This window comes from Diadema antillarum, unplaced genomic scaffold (genome assembly GCF_040938485.1).
Source record: "Diadema antillarum isolate AM-2024a unplaced genomic scaffold, OU_Dant_1.0 seq00001302_RagTag, whole genome shotgun sequence".
Taxonomy (NCBI): domain Eukaryota; kingdom Metazoa; phylum Echinodermata; class Echinoidea; order Diadematoida; family Diadematidae; genus Diadema; species Diadema antillarum.
In genome coordinates, this window is record NW_027272080.1 from 173,014 (window position 1) to 186,259 (window position 13,246).

The 13,246-nt window shown below is 40.6% G+C and overlaps 1 protein-coding gene across 1 annotated transcript in view; it reads right to left on the reverse strand.

Moving 5' to 3' along the window:
* The window catches only part of LOC139708111 (uncharacterized), a 162,910-nt gene that overhangs the window by 111,644 nt on the left and 38,020 nt on the right, over positions 1–13,246 (reverse strand). The window contains exons 25-35 of the mRNA XM_071620089.1: positions 12,903–13,172; positions 10,746–10,997; positions 10,032–10,319; positions 8,823–9,092; positions 7,715–7,981; positions 6,675–6,947; positions 5,882–6,175; positions 5,159–5,407; positions 1,999–2,280; positions 1,276–1,536; positions 127–417 (exon numbers count right to left, since the gene is read on the reverse strand). Coding sequence (XP_071476190.1) covers positions 127–417; positions 1,276–1,536; positions 1,999–2,280; positions 5,159–5,407; positions 5,882–6,175; positions 6,675–6,947; positions 7,715–7,981; positions 8,823–9,092; positions 10,032–10,319; positions 10,746–10,997; positions 12,903–13,172 — 2,997 coding nt within the window. The remainder of the gene's footprint in view (positions 1–126; positions 418–1,275; positions 1,537–1,998; positions 2,281–5,158; positions 5,408–5,881; positions 6,176–6,674; positions 6,948–7,714; positions 7,982–8,822; positions 9,093–10,031; positions 10,320–10,745; positions 10,998–12,902; positions 13,173–13,246) is intronic.

Sequence of the window (13,246 nt, forward strand, 5' to 3'; positions counted from 1 at the left end):
AGCATTAGATATTAACCCATTGAAGACGAGTCCCGAGTATACTCAGGCAAGTGTCTATGGGAAATGTGTGTTGTAGAAAAATCAGTCCGTCCTCAACGGGATAAAGTATATTGCAAGGATACATACCACTCGTGACAGATAGTTCAACAGGTGAGCTCTCAGTTTCAGTCCTGCCTTCACCCACTATGGACTTGATGGTGAAGTCGTACATTCGTGATGGTGTAAGCTGGCTGAAGATGTAGAACGAAGTGTCGGAAAGCACCGTAACCGTAGAAGAGCTCTCCCCGTCCACCGGGCTGTATGTCAGTTCGTATCTGTGAACGATTGAAACCGCCGGGAATGACCAGGCGATAATGATGGAGAAGTCATCTCCTTCACGCCGAGCCTGGCCATTGACATTGACCGGTGGTTGTGGAGCTGTGAAGTTGAAAGATGGAGAGAAAAATAAAGGTAAATCAGCATTATAGAAAATATCTCTGGATAGAATATTTTCATGGACCCATTCATCTATAATGTAGCGTTGAATATCACTTCACGCAACTTGCACTTTTATTCTAATCCACTTCAAGACTTTTCTTTAAACATGCTGAGACAGAGGTCTGTGGGGATTTGGTGTTTTACACCAGCCAAATTCTCTTTTAGGCTGAGCCTAAACTTTGCAGTAGATCTCAAGGGGAACCTTCAAGAACCAAATTTTGTAATGTTATCATTCCATAGCCAAGCATTGTACCCTATGAGGTTTTTGAAGACAGACAATCCCACATCACAAATGCACGTTTCAAAAACATGACATGACAAGAAAATGATAATAACCATGACATATTTCATTTGCTAATAATTCACTTGCCCCCCCTTTTTTTTGCATAATTCAAAGGAATACATAGGTCTAACCACTTGGACCCCACTTTTTTTTCTTATATCCTGGAAGTGGCACCAGAAAATTGTGTTGAGGGCTTTTTTTCTTCCTTGTCAGCTGATGAAACCCCGAAGTGGCACCAGAAATATAACTAGCCCCCCCCCCCCCCCCCCCACTTTTTGGCATAATACATAGGAATACATAGGGTCTAACCACTTTGGCCCCAACTTTTTAAATTCATTTTTACCTTGGAAGTGGTATCAGAAAATTGCGCTAAAGGTTTGTTTGTTTTGTTTTGTTTTTTGTTTTGTTTTTTTGCTTGTCAGCTGATGAAACCCTGAAGTTGCACCAGAAATACAAACTGGGGCCCCTCCCCCCTTTTTGCATGATACATAGATCACTTTGAGCACTGTTCTCACTTGTTCTCTGTGAGATGGTGTTGACGATGAACTGAGATGGAAAGAGGATGAGGGAGATGTTGTACAGCTGGCCTGGAATCAGTTCCTCCAGGCTCTGCTCCAGGATGGCGTCACGCTGTACGATGCTCTCCTGCGACATTCCTCCCTCAGCCACGGCTTGGATGATGTAGCTGTCGAAGACGCCCGTGACGGCACCCCAGAGAACCACGATGGACGTAGTGTCGAAGTCAATTACCGAGATAGTTCCACTGTCCAGTGCATCTGATTTACAGGGAAGCATACAAAGAGTAAGACAATACTCTCAGGTTATTGACTTGATACAGACAAGTTTAATTCATTCCCCATTATTTTCTCACTGTTAATCCTTTTCCTTCTGTGTCACAATCATCCTACAGACTGGATCACACTCTTTCAGCTAACATTTACTCCTTTCCACAAACTGCTTTCCCTTGCAGATAATGTTTTTTGTAAGATCTGTAAACCACATGTAGCTTTCATGAGATTGAACCAACCACAAAATAGATCTCATACAGCACTAAACAGTTGGCATATTGTAAAACCAGAAACACTCCCAGCATGAAACTTTCATAAATTGCTACTGCCATTCAGTGCATTGTGTAGAGAAAAAAACTTTTGTGTGCATTTTACTTTTGCAATTCTTGGCTCCTCGAGGAATGCACAAAACTTTCTGGATTTATAATAAAGGGAAGAAAATAACCGTACCAGTCGTAAATTCTTGCTCAAGATCCGTACTCCTCTTCTCCAGTCTTCCCGTACCAACGATATTGGTGACTGTGACTGTGTAGGCAATCCCAGGGCGGAGTTTGTCAAACGTGAAGGAGGGCTGACCGCCAGCAGGAATTTCATCTTGTCGGACAGTGCCCACCAATTCATTGTCAAGCTGCACTTCAAATACTTCATACCCGCCGACCGGAACGGTCCATCGCACTTGGATGGTGGATGATGTGATTTCAGCTGCTACAAGCTGTGTGGGAGGATTTGGATCTGTTGAGGAAAATTCAAAGAACATGGACAGATGTTAACCTACAGCTTGATAAGTGCATCTTTTGGCACATCAGCCTGCTTGCTGGCTTAAACCTGAACAATTACGACAATAGTTCAAAGGGAAAAATCCATCATGGCATCATGTTGCTCCGTATAACAAGAGACCCGCGGGTCTAGCGCTCACCTGAGTATCGCAAGTTCACCTTTCACGCAGTCACTAATCTAAATTATTCACAGCTCTACCAAAATTTGACCAGGCACTCTCAAGTAGAAGATGAAAATGTACAATAAGGTCCCATTTTTTTAAAGATTCCTTAATTTGGGGGGATTGGGGCCCCCTGGGGCCCTCTGGGTGGGGCATGGTGCTCATTTTGATAAATTGTGATCCTGATCCCCTAGGGATGCTACTTGCCAAGTTTGACGAAAATCCATCATGAGGTTTTCAGGAAGAAGATGAAAATGTACAATTTAGGCCCCCATTTGGACCTTCCCAACCACCCCCCCCCCCCCTCCCCGAGGGGCACCCCTGGATCTCCTATGAACAAACTTGAAACTACAGTCATTAATGTACTCACTCATAGTATTATCTTAGCTCTATAACTTCTGATACTAGAGAAGATTTTAAAAGATTCCTTCATTTTGGGGGTGTGGGCCCCCCGGGGGCCCCCTGGGTGGGGCATGGTGCCCATTTTAACAAATTGAGATCCTAACCCCTTAGGGATGCTACCTGCCAAGTTTGGTGAAAATGGGTCATGGGGTTCTCAAGAAGATAAAAATGTACAATTTAGGCCCCATTAGGATCCCTCCTCACCCCCTCCCCTGGGTCCCAAGGGGGGCACCCCTGATTCTGCCATGAACAAACTTGAAACTACAGTCATTAATGTACAAACTCATAGTATTAACTTAGCTCTATCACTTATGGTTCTAGAGAAGAAGATTTTTACAGATTCCTTAATTTTGGGGGGTTTGGGCCCCCTGGGGCCCCCTGGGTGGGGCATGGTGCCCATTTTAACAAATTGGGTTCCTAACCCCCTAGGGATGCTAGCTGCCAAATTTGGTGAAAATGGGTCATGGGATTCTTAAGAAGAAGATGAAAATGTACAATATAGGCCCCATTACAACCCCTCCCCACCCCCCTCCCCTGGGTCCCAAGGGGGGCACCCCTGATTCTGCCATGAACAAACTTGAAACTACAGACATCAATGTACTAACTCATAGTATTAACTTAGCTCTATCACTTCTGGTTCTAGAGAAGAAGATTTTTACAGATTCCTTAATTTTGGGGGGTTTGGGCCCCCTGGGGCCCCCTGGGTGGGGCATGGTGCCCATTTTAACAAATTGGGTTCCTAACCCCCTAGGGATGCTAGCTGCCAAGTTTGGTGAAAATGGGTCATGGGATTCTTAAGAAGAAGATGAAAATGTACAATATAGGCCCCATTAGAACCCCTCCCCACCCCCCTCCCCTGGGTCCCAAGGGGGGCACCCCTGATTCTGCCATGAACAAACTTGAAACTACAGTCATCAATGTACTAACTCATAGTATTAACTTAGCTCTATCACTTCTGGTTCTAGAGAAGAAGATTTTTACAGATTCCTTAATTTTGGGGGGTTTGGGCCCCCCTGGGGGCCCCCTGGGTGGGGCATGGTGCCCATTTTAACAAATTGAGTTCCTAACCCCCTAGGGATGCTACCTGCCAAGTTTGATGAAAATCGGTCTTGGGGTTTTCAAGAAGAAGATGAAAATGTAAAAAGTTTACGCACGACGCACGACGGACGACGCACGACGGACGACGGACGACGGACGACGGACGACGGACGACGCACGACGCACGACGGACGCCGGACGAAGGGCGATCGCAATAGCTCACTTGAGCCTTTGGCTCAGGTGAGCTAAAAACAGAAAAATCAGAGAATTACATCAATGAAAATTTAAGGAAAAATTGGACACATTAAAAAAAAAAAAGAATCATTATACAAGTTTGGAGAGTAAGGCAAAATGTGTTGCCTGCACACAATAGGTGTTGAGCAAATTTACATCCGAAAAGGATGTTCCTAACAATGGTAAAAACAAATGTGGTAACGTATATGATATCTGTTGATAATGGTTACGGTCTTTTGCTTAACCTTTGCTTAACCTGTTGAAGCTCTGGTCCCAAGTAGGTTTCTATGGGAAATGCCTGTTACAGCAAAATCAGTTCATCCCCATTGGATTAATAAGCATTGTGTGCTTTACAGGATAGTACAGAAGCAAATGGCCTTTATGCATGTTTTAATGGTCACTTCAGATACCTACACCCGTCATCTGATCCAAGGAATTGTAACATCAAAATTGTGCAGAAAGCATGAAAGATTTCCCCCTCCCTTTATGGATGCACTCAAGGTCACAGTATAAGGCAGCAGAACAACTTTGGAAGTAAGGATTCAAGCAGGAATCAAACTCTATTTTCAGAGTTAAAGGCATTGTTTACCATTGGCAGCAGTGATTTAAAACAATTGATCGAGGTAATTAATCAATGTGATAATTACAACATTTCATGCATATATGTAGGTCAGTTGTCTCACAAAACATCCTACCATTAGAAATGTTACAATTTTGCAATAAAGCCTAAAATATAAGGAGGAATCACAATTTTTATCAATAAACCAAAACTACAGACAGTTTATTCTAGATACAATTTTATTATAACTATTGTTCACATTTTGTATATTTAAGAATACTTAACATTAATTATACAGATTAACATTTTTACATTGTTTTATTTTTCTATCCCTAACTCACATTTTAGAACTATTTTGAAGCACTAAAGCTGGGTTTTTGTTTCATCTGCAAATGGTAATAAAATGTTTCTAAGATACTGCAGTCATTATCGAAACAAACCTGTGTAGATGGTGTCCGTATCATATGGAGACTGGCCCGTGGAAGCAATTTGAACGGTGTACCTCTGTCCTGGATTGAGAAATTGGAAGGTGTACTCCTGTTCCTCAGTGGCTGGGATAGACATTGGCTGGCTGTCGATGGGGTCCACAGAGAGCACATATGGATCGACCCCAGGACACGACCCCCACTGAACTGTTACTGTGCTGGAGGTTGACTCGGTCACTTGAATAGAGCAGGCTGGTAGAGCACCTGCAAAATTTCAGCATTTACATCTCATTCAATGGATGGTGATCTTATTGATGGCAGCACATCCCATATGACCTAGCAATCACTCATTCATTACAAAGAAACTTGAAACTTGTCAAAGACAAATAAAACAAACATTTCTATTGATTTCAACTTGACTGAACCATTTTTTTTTTTTGTTCTCTCAGAGTAAACAGGTACATAAATGTGATAAATCTCATATGGTCAGCCTACACCCACAAAAAGAATGAATAGTTGTTAACGATGAGGCCTGTCACATGACTTTGTGCATTGCAGCCCACTTACTAATTCGAAACTTAACTGTTACTAACTTTCAAATCACCCTCTGCAATTCCAGTTTCCATTCACACTGCAAATTTGCTTAATTACAAATTTGATTGGAGTTTGCTTGATTACAAAATTGTTTCAAATCAAGCAATCTTGGTAGGCTATGTGTGAATGCCCGGTTTGACTCACTGGTGGTAGCTTGTATGGACACTCTGGTGCTGGTTGTTTCATCGTCTCCACTCCCACTCGTTGTGTACACATTTATGATATACTCGGTATCTGGGAGAAGTCCGTCGATGACCTCAGTCCGAGTGCCATCACTTGGGATACGGTTGGAGATCTGCAGCTGGTCTGGTTGAGCGGCCAGAGCATAGGTGACCACATAATCATCGAAAAATGGCGTGCCGGCCGCACTCTGCCACGTGACAGTGATCGTCTGAGATGTGACAGCCATGGTTTGTAGTCCGGTGACGGGACTAGGTTCTGCAAAATTTAGAGAGCATGACACAAGAAATGAATATTTCGTGTGACATCCCTTTTCATATTCAAAAGTAAGTTTCACCAATTTTAATGACTTTACTATACATGGTGGATAAATCCGCATGTTGTCAAGTATCGAAGTTTTAGATTGCTTTTTAGGAATTAGGCTGTCTCTGAAGCATGAAAACCAAACACAAATCCTTTATTAATATTAATATGGGTTCAAGCATTTATCAATTGTTTGATATCTCTGTCCCAGAGTGCTCAGTGTGTAATTCAGTATAATTTTAACTCATTGTAAAGTAGAAACAGTAATTCAGCGTGTTGTCTGCTATACTTTAATGTATATGTTTTTGGTTTTTTTTTAATTAAGAACTACTTCAATTGGATTCAAGTCAATTCAAGTCAATTCAAGTCAATTCAATCCAATCCAATCCAATCCAATCCAATCCAATCCAATCCAATCCAATTCAATCCAATCCAATCCAATCCAATTACCTACCTGTTCGTTGACGAATGGTTCTTATGACGGCTGGATTTGCTCCCTGAAGACTGTTGCTGATGGTGTACCTCACACCAGGAATCAGCTGAGTAAAAGTATACTCTCTTGGGGACATGGGGGAGAAGAATTGTGTCGGCGCTACAGAGCCAGCAATATCTGGCTGGGCCTGCAGGCGGTAGGTCGTGAAGGAAGTACTCGTAACCGCAGTCCAGGTCACAGTTATTGTGGTCGCAGTGTAGTCTGTGACGGTCAGTTCTCCTTCCAGTCCATCACCTTTGAAATTAAAGCATTTATTTAGAAAATCTGATGGCTTCACTCACAGTATCAGAGTAGCCCCATACACATTATACTTTATCGTATGTGATTATTGTACCTGTCACTGATAGACATAGCTGCCGCACAGAATATTAGTACTTCGATGAAAAAATGAATGATGAATGACACCTGCACCGTATAATACCTGACAGCATGTTATTCACATTATTGGTGCAACTGATTTAGTTTCATCTCACATGTTCAGGTGTAGTGTGTTTTATATATTTTTTTTTCCAATTTTCCAAACATTCTTTTAGACATTGTCACAGAAAACCATTGATGTTACTGACGGTGTAAAAAGAATATTTTAACTCATGTATATTGACCTCCCAACCTTTCTACATGTACCCTGAAAAATTAGGGATGATTTAGCTCAAAAGCAGGAAAACAAAAGAGCATTTCTTATAGAAGTGTGTAGTAAAATATCTATGAAAATAAGAAACTCCTATTGAAACAAGAGCTGGAAATGGTCAAAATTCAGATTCTTTTCTCCAAATTCAGAATTGGTTAGGAGGTCTCCATATACAATGTACATTGTACACTGCAATGAATATCCATCAAGTATATTGAATTATTAAACATTCAGAACTGAATACAGAAAATATTTTCATTCAACTGCTAGAAACATCCCTGCCAACTTAAAATATATTTCTTCAACATGCCATGCGGCACATGACAATCTTCGTCCGAAAGGCATAATAATTTGCACAGAGTAAAAGACGTACTGAGGGTGATAAATCGTGTGATTCCCTCGCTGCGGACCCTACTGCTGCCATCTCCGACGTAAGTATGGAGGGTGATGGTGTACTCAACATCCTCTGCAGGGAGATTTAGGATCTCTTCGGTGTCGCCGGCAGCAAGTAAGCGATTATTATTGCTTGGAGACCAGCATAACTCGTAGCCATCAAAGGATGAGGCTGGAGCTGCCCACCCGATGGTAACAAATCGGCCGGAGACGTCCGTGAAAACAAGAGAGGTGGGAGATGCAGGAGCTGATGACAAGGAAGAAAATAGAAAGTTTAATATAGGAGTCAAATATAAGAGCTCAAAAAATGTATGAATATCACATATTGAACAAAGAAGAAATAGACCAAAAAAAAAAAGGTTTTATATCTGTGTCATATATGTCAGCTTGTACAAAGGGTTGAACATCACATAAAATTAAACAAAGAAAATATATGTCACCATTAGTTAGGTTACAATTTTTCTTATTGGGAAAATGGAAACAAAAGCTCATAAATTTACAGTAATTTACAGAATTTGTTCAATGAATGACTGATACAGAATGTTTGCTGCACAACTGCGCAACTAATGGTATCCGTGGTCCTTTAATTGCGACATCAGTCGCACAATCTCAGTAGTAATCAATGTACATCAATACATTTCCAGCAGCAGTGAAAGGTGTATATCAGTACATACATTGTATTGTTACCCTTTTGATACATACACATTACATGACAAAGCTGTCTCACTTCTGTGTTGACAGAAGAAGAATTGATGTCTTTTAGTTATCACCGCATTGCTCATATATTGCATGGCCTCACTATACAGAGCTTTGTAAGTGGCAAACTAACTACTCTTTACTCATTTTTACATTCATGTATCTCAACATCTTACTGTAAAAATTGTTTTTCCAACCATTCAGGATGTCGATGATGACATATAAGAAGGCTGGATGGTTTGTAAACAGCGATTAAAAAAACAAACAAACAAACCTAGCTGGCATTAACAATGTATATTTGATTTAATTTTCTGATATTTGTCTTGAAAAGATGACATGAATTAGCAAATTTCTTATTTCTTATATTTCTTACAATTCTCAGAACTGCTTACCAGTCGTGACGCTGAGAACATCTCGGGGGTTCGGATCGCCCTGGTCGCTCTGCAGGAACAAGACAACTGCATATTCTGTGGCAGGAGGGAGGTTATCGAATGCAATCTTGCGCTCTCCGTTTGGCTCAACCACCCCGGACTGCAGGACGGTGGCACCCACAAGAAGGGAGACAAGATATCTGGTGAATGTCTCGTCCGTTGCTCCCCACACCACCTCGATGCGGGATGAGGTCACGGAATTCACATACAACTGGGAAGGCATCATAGTCACTGGCAGTGGGCAGGCAAAGATATACAGATGGAAAAATGACAGTTAACGTCATTCCAAAATATGATTTTATAAAAGGTATGGATAGTTATTAACAATTTCCCTTTGAAAATCCTATATAACACCATATACATGCATACTAGAAGTATGGGTGTCCAAAATTCTTTCAGCATTGAGACTCATGTGTAATAATTCTAAACACACACATACACATGCACACATACACACACACACACCCACAATTAGCATTCAGCAGAATTTCACCCAAAAAAATCAAACGACAATTTATTGTTTTAACAGAACTTTCAGTTAGGATATAGGCGTGGTGACGATTTCTGTTCATTTCATCAGAATTTATAAGCAAAATATGGAAAAAGAACTTACACCAAAGAGAAAAATTGTACAGCAAAACTGCATCTGACATCATCTAGAACTTTTCTTTGTCTTGGTGGGTAATCCTGTAAACAGTTATGTCTCATTGCTTAACTTAGAGCAAATTGTATTTTGAAATCCCACAGCACAGTGCATATCAAATATCCTCCAAAGACACTTGCATCCATGAAAGTGGCCACTGCTGTAACTTTTATAACCTTCTCAAGCATATTTCAAATCACCTTGAGTAAATTGAACCCTTTTTGCCAAACCAAAATGTTCGCGGTATGAAACTTTCGCGAATAGGAACCAATGGCGTTTTTCACAGAATGAAACTCTGGCAAATTGCCACTAGCATTCAATGCATATGTGTAAACATTTTTGCTAGCATTTTACTATTAAGTGGCAAATTTTGACTCCCTGTAAAGATCTGCGTAAGTTTCGCGTGCGCAAATATTTTTGGTTTCACAGTAAATTGCTGCAAGTTATCCACACATAATCCTTCCAAGATTAAGATCTGGATCTGAAGAGTTGACCTGAGGTCATTGCAAAGGTCATCTGTGGCTTACTCAGGGAGACGGTGTCCGTGACGAGTGGACTTGAGCTCTCCCCGGTATTGGCCGTCACTTCAACATCGTACGTTCCTCCTGGCACCAAGTCAGAGATGGTAACTTCCGGACACGCCTCCCTCTCGATGACAAAGTTGCCCGTTCCATCCGCGCCGACCCCAAGGCCGGTCTGCCGAGGTGCGATGCGCAGAGCGTAGTTCTCAAGGACACCCTGCGCAGGCGGCGTGATTCTAATTTCAACACTTGTCGGCGAGAGTGCAGTTATGTTCACCATTGGGCTTAGTGGGTCTGCAGAAATTACAGATGTTGGAAATAAACAACAATACATGTGATGCCATGACAAAGAAATAAAATGAAAGGGGAAAAATCAAAAAACTCACTGCACTTTTTGCAAGTAAAAAACTTCTGCTACATATAAAACAAACAAACGTACATATAGATTTATATTAATCATGAAGTGACAACAGGCTTTTGGAGGACAGTATAGATTTGATTTGATTTGATTTGACCTGATTTATTCTCTATATGGCACTGTTTCAAAACTACATAAATTTCAGCAATTTCATTAAACATTATATATACCTATGGCATTATACAGTGTAATTTTCTACAATTTCAACAATTTTCATTATTCAGATTCATCATTCTGTCATATGATCACATATATTACATATTAATTTCCATACAGAATGCCTGGCCAGAAAGAGATCTCACCAAGAACATAAGTGGCAGCTGCAGTTTCGAAGAGGCTCGTTTCTGGTGTGCCCAAGAAGAGCACAAATTCGTAGATCTGCCCAGGTGTGAGATCGCTCAGGATGAGGCTGTTCTGCAAAGTTGCCACGGGGGAGACGGGTGTGCCGTCTGATGGGGTATACTGGAGGAGGTAATTTGTCGTATTCGGTGCAATCGCCCACGTCAGGGACAACTGAGTGTCGCTGAGCTTTGTGAAGGTGATTGTCTCCTGATCTGTGTTTTGATTTTTAATGAGACAACCATGGAATGATGTCACCTAATCATATTAAGAATAACTCAATCACACTGAAAAAAAAGAAAAAAAAATGTATCTCCATTTACTACTTTCACATATTTCCATTTGCTCAAAAGTTGAGACTGATTACCTTGCTGTCCTGACTTTCAAATGGCCAATTCAATTTTTCTCACAGTTGCTATTGTTTCAGGTTGTTGCTCAGATGATATTCTCTTTGAAGACAATGGAATGCCAATGTCATTAAATGATCTTATCACTGAGCTTGATTGATTCTCATACATCTGTTGAGGAGAAGTTAAAATAAAACAAAACATTTAAACACATATATGATGGAATGATCCTACTGACAGGTCAAAAAGTTATATAATCCTACGTAACTTCTTTGTGATGTACATCAGAATGTTTGTCACCTTTGCATTCATGATGATCTTTGGCCGCGTTTATAAGATTTTGCGTGCCGAGAATCACTGTTTTGAAACACTGATTCGGAACACTGATTTGAAACATGGTTTTGTCAGGACAGTGTTTATAAGATTTTTTCCCTGAGCATGTTGGGGCTCTTGCTCAGACTGTGCCATTGCGCAGCTCATTCTCCGCAGTTTGTTCCTCAGCAAGGTATTGTGACGTCATTTAAACAGTGTTTGAGATCACTGTTGCGTTTAAAAGATTTTCAAAACACTGTTTGTAGAGAAACACTGTTTTGAAACGTACTATTTTGTGCATTTCAAAACAGTGTTTCAAAACACTGTTTCAAGTTATGGCTAGCGTTTGTAAGATATTTTTCTTGCGAGAAACACTGTTTGGCCAGAATCAGTGTTTCAAAACACTGCCAGAAAAAAAAAAAATCTTATAAACGCACCCTTTGTCTCCCCTTGCACACTTAATAGATCTTTGTTGCTATCATATCTATGCAAGAGATTCATTAATATCATAAGATAGCAAGAAACATCAAATTTCAAAATGTTCTTTGAATTGTTAAAGATGAGTACTTGGTCTATAGATTATACTGAGGATAATGATCATGAGACTTGGTGTTAAGAGTACAATTTTTGATCTTACGTTTCAGAGGTTAAATTTTCAGCAATATGAAATGTAGCATCTCTACCGCATCTTCAACCATAAATCACATAATGGCACGGATGCAAATCAGAGAGAGAAGAATATAAAGACAAGCATATTATGCTTCAGTTAACATCCCTTGCTGAAAACTGAAATCTACAAATTGCTAAAGTAGTTTCTAAAGATATTTGATGTATTCACTTAATGTCTGTGCTTAGATAAACACATGTCAATAGATTATTCAGTTTATGACCACATCAGATCAAAAAATTACTTAAATCTTGCAAAAAATTCTAATATGCTCAAGATGATGAAAGCATATCTACAACTTTTCTTCTTTGATATCTGGAGAAAGAAACGAGTAGAAGTTTGTGTGTGTGAAAGAACTTGCCTGCTTGAATATTCATAGTGGCGGTGGTGGTGGCGGACTTAGTGTGTGTGTGTGTGTGTGTGTGTGTGTGTGTGTGTGTGTGTGTGTGTGTGTGTGAGTGTGTGTGTGTGTGTGTGTGTGTGTGTGTGTGTGTGTGTGTGTGTGAAAGTAACGTCCCAAAGAACCACCTCGACAAACTGAAGAACTCACAGTGATTTAAAATGTTCTCAGAATATGAATATTCCACATAATATACATGCAGGGTTTTGGGCTTGTCCTTTTCAACTTTTTGATAATTTGCTTTGATTATGCTGTTATGTCCTGGTGGTCTAAATATGGCTGAATGAACAAAAAATTGTGCCTTCACTAACATGAGGAGACTCAAACAAACAGCTTTGTAATGTCAATATCCATCATACAGATGAAAACAGCATCACTTCAGTACATCCCTTACCTGTGGAAGCAGTTGTTTCACTGACAGCACTAAATGTTTCATCTGCAACAGTATGAATTTGAATGTTGTATGTAGTGCCTGGAGACAGATAATTTCTGGAGATGGACAGATCCTCCCCTCGTGGAACCTGCTGCAGTAGAGTCCGAACTGCTCCTTGCGGGTAAAGGTAGACGGCATAGTAGTCAAAGTTGCCTCCTGCAGCACCCCACACAAATGAGATTCTCGTCTGGGTGGTGTCCAGTATTTGGATCATGCCTGGTGCCTGTGGAACTACAGCAAGACAGCGAAGACAAAAATATTTATGTTAATATTGTATGCTGAAACCAGGCTTTACAGTTAGAAAA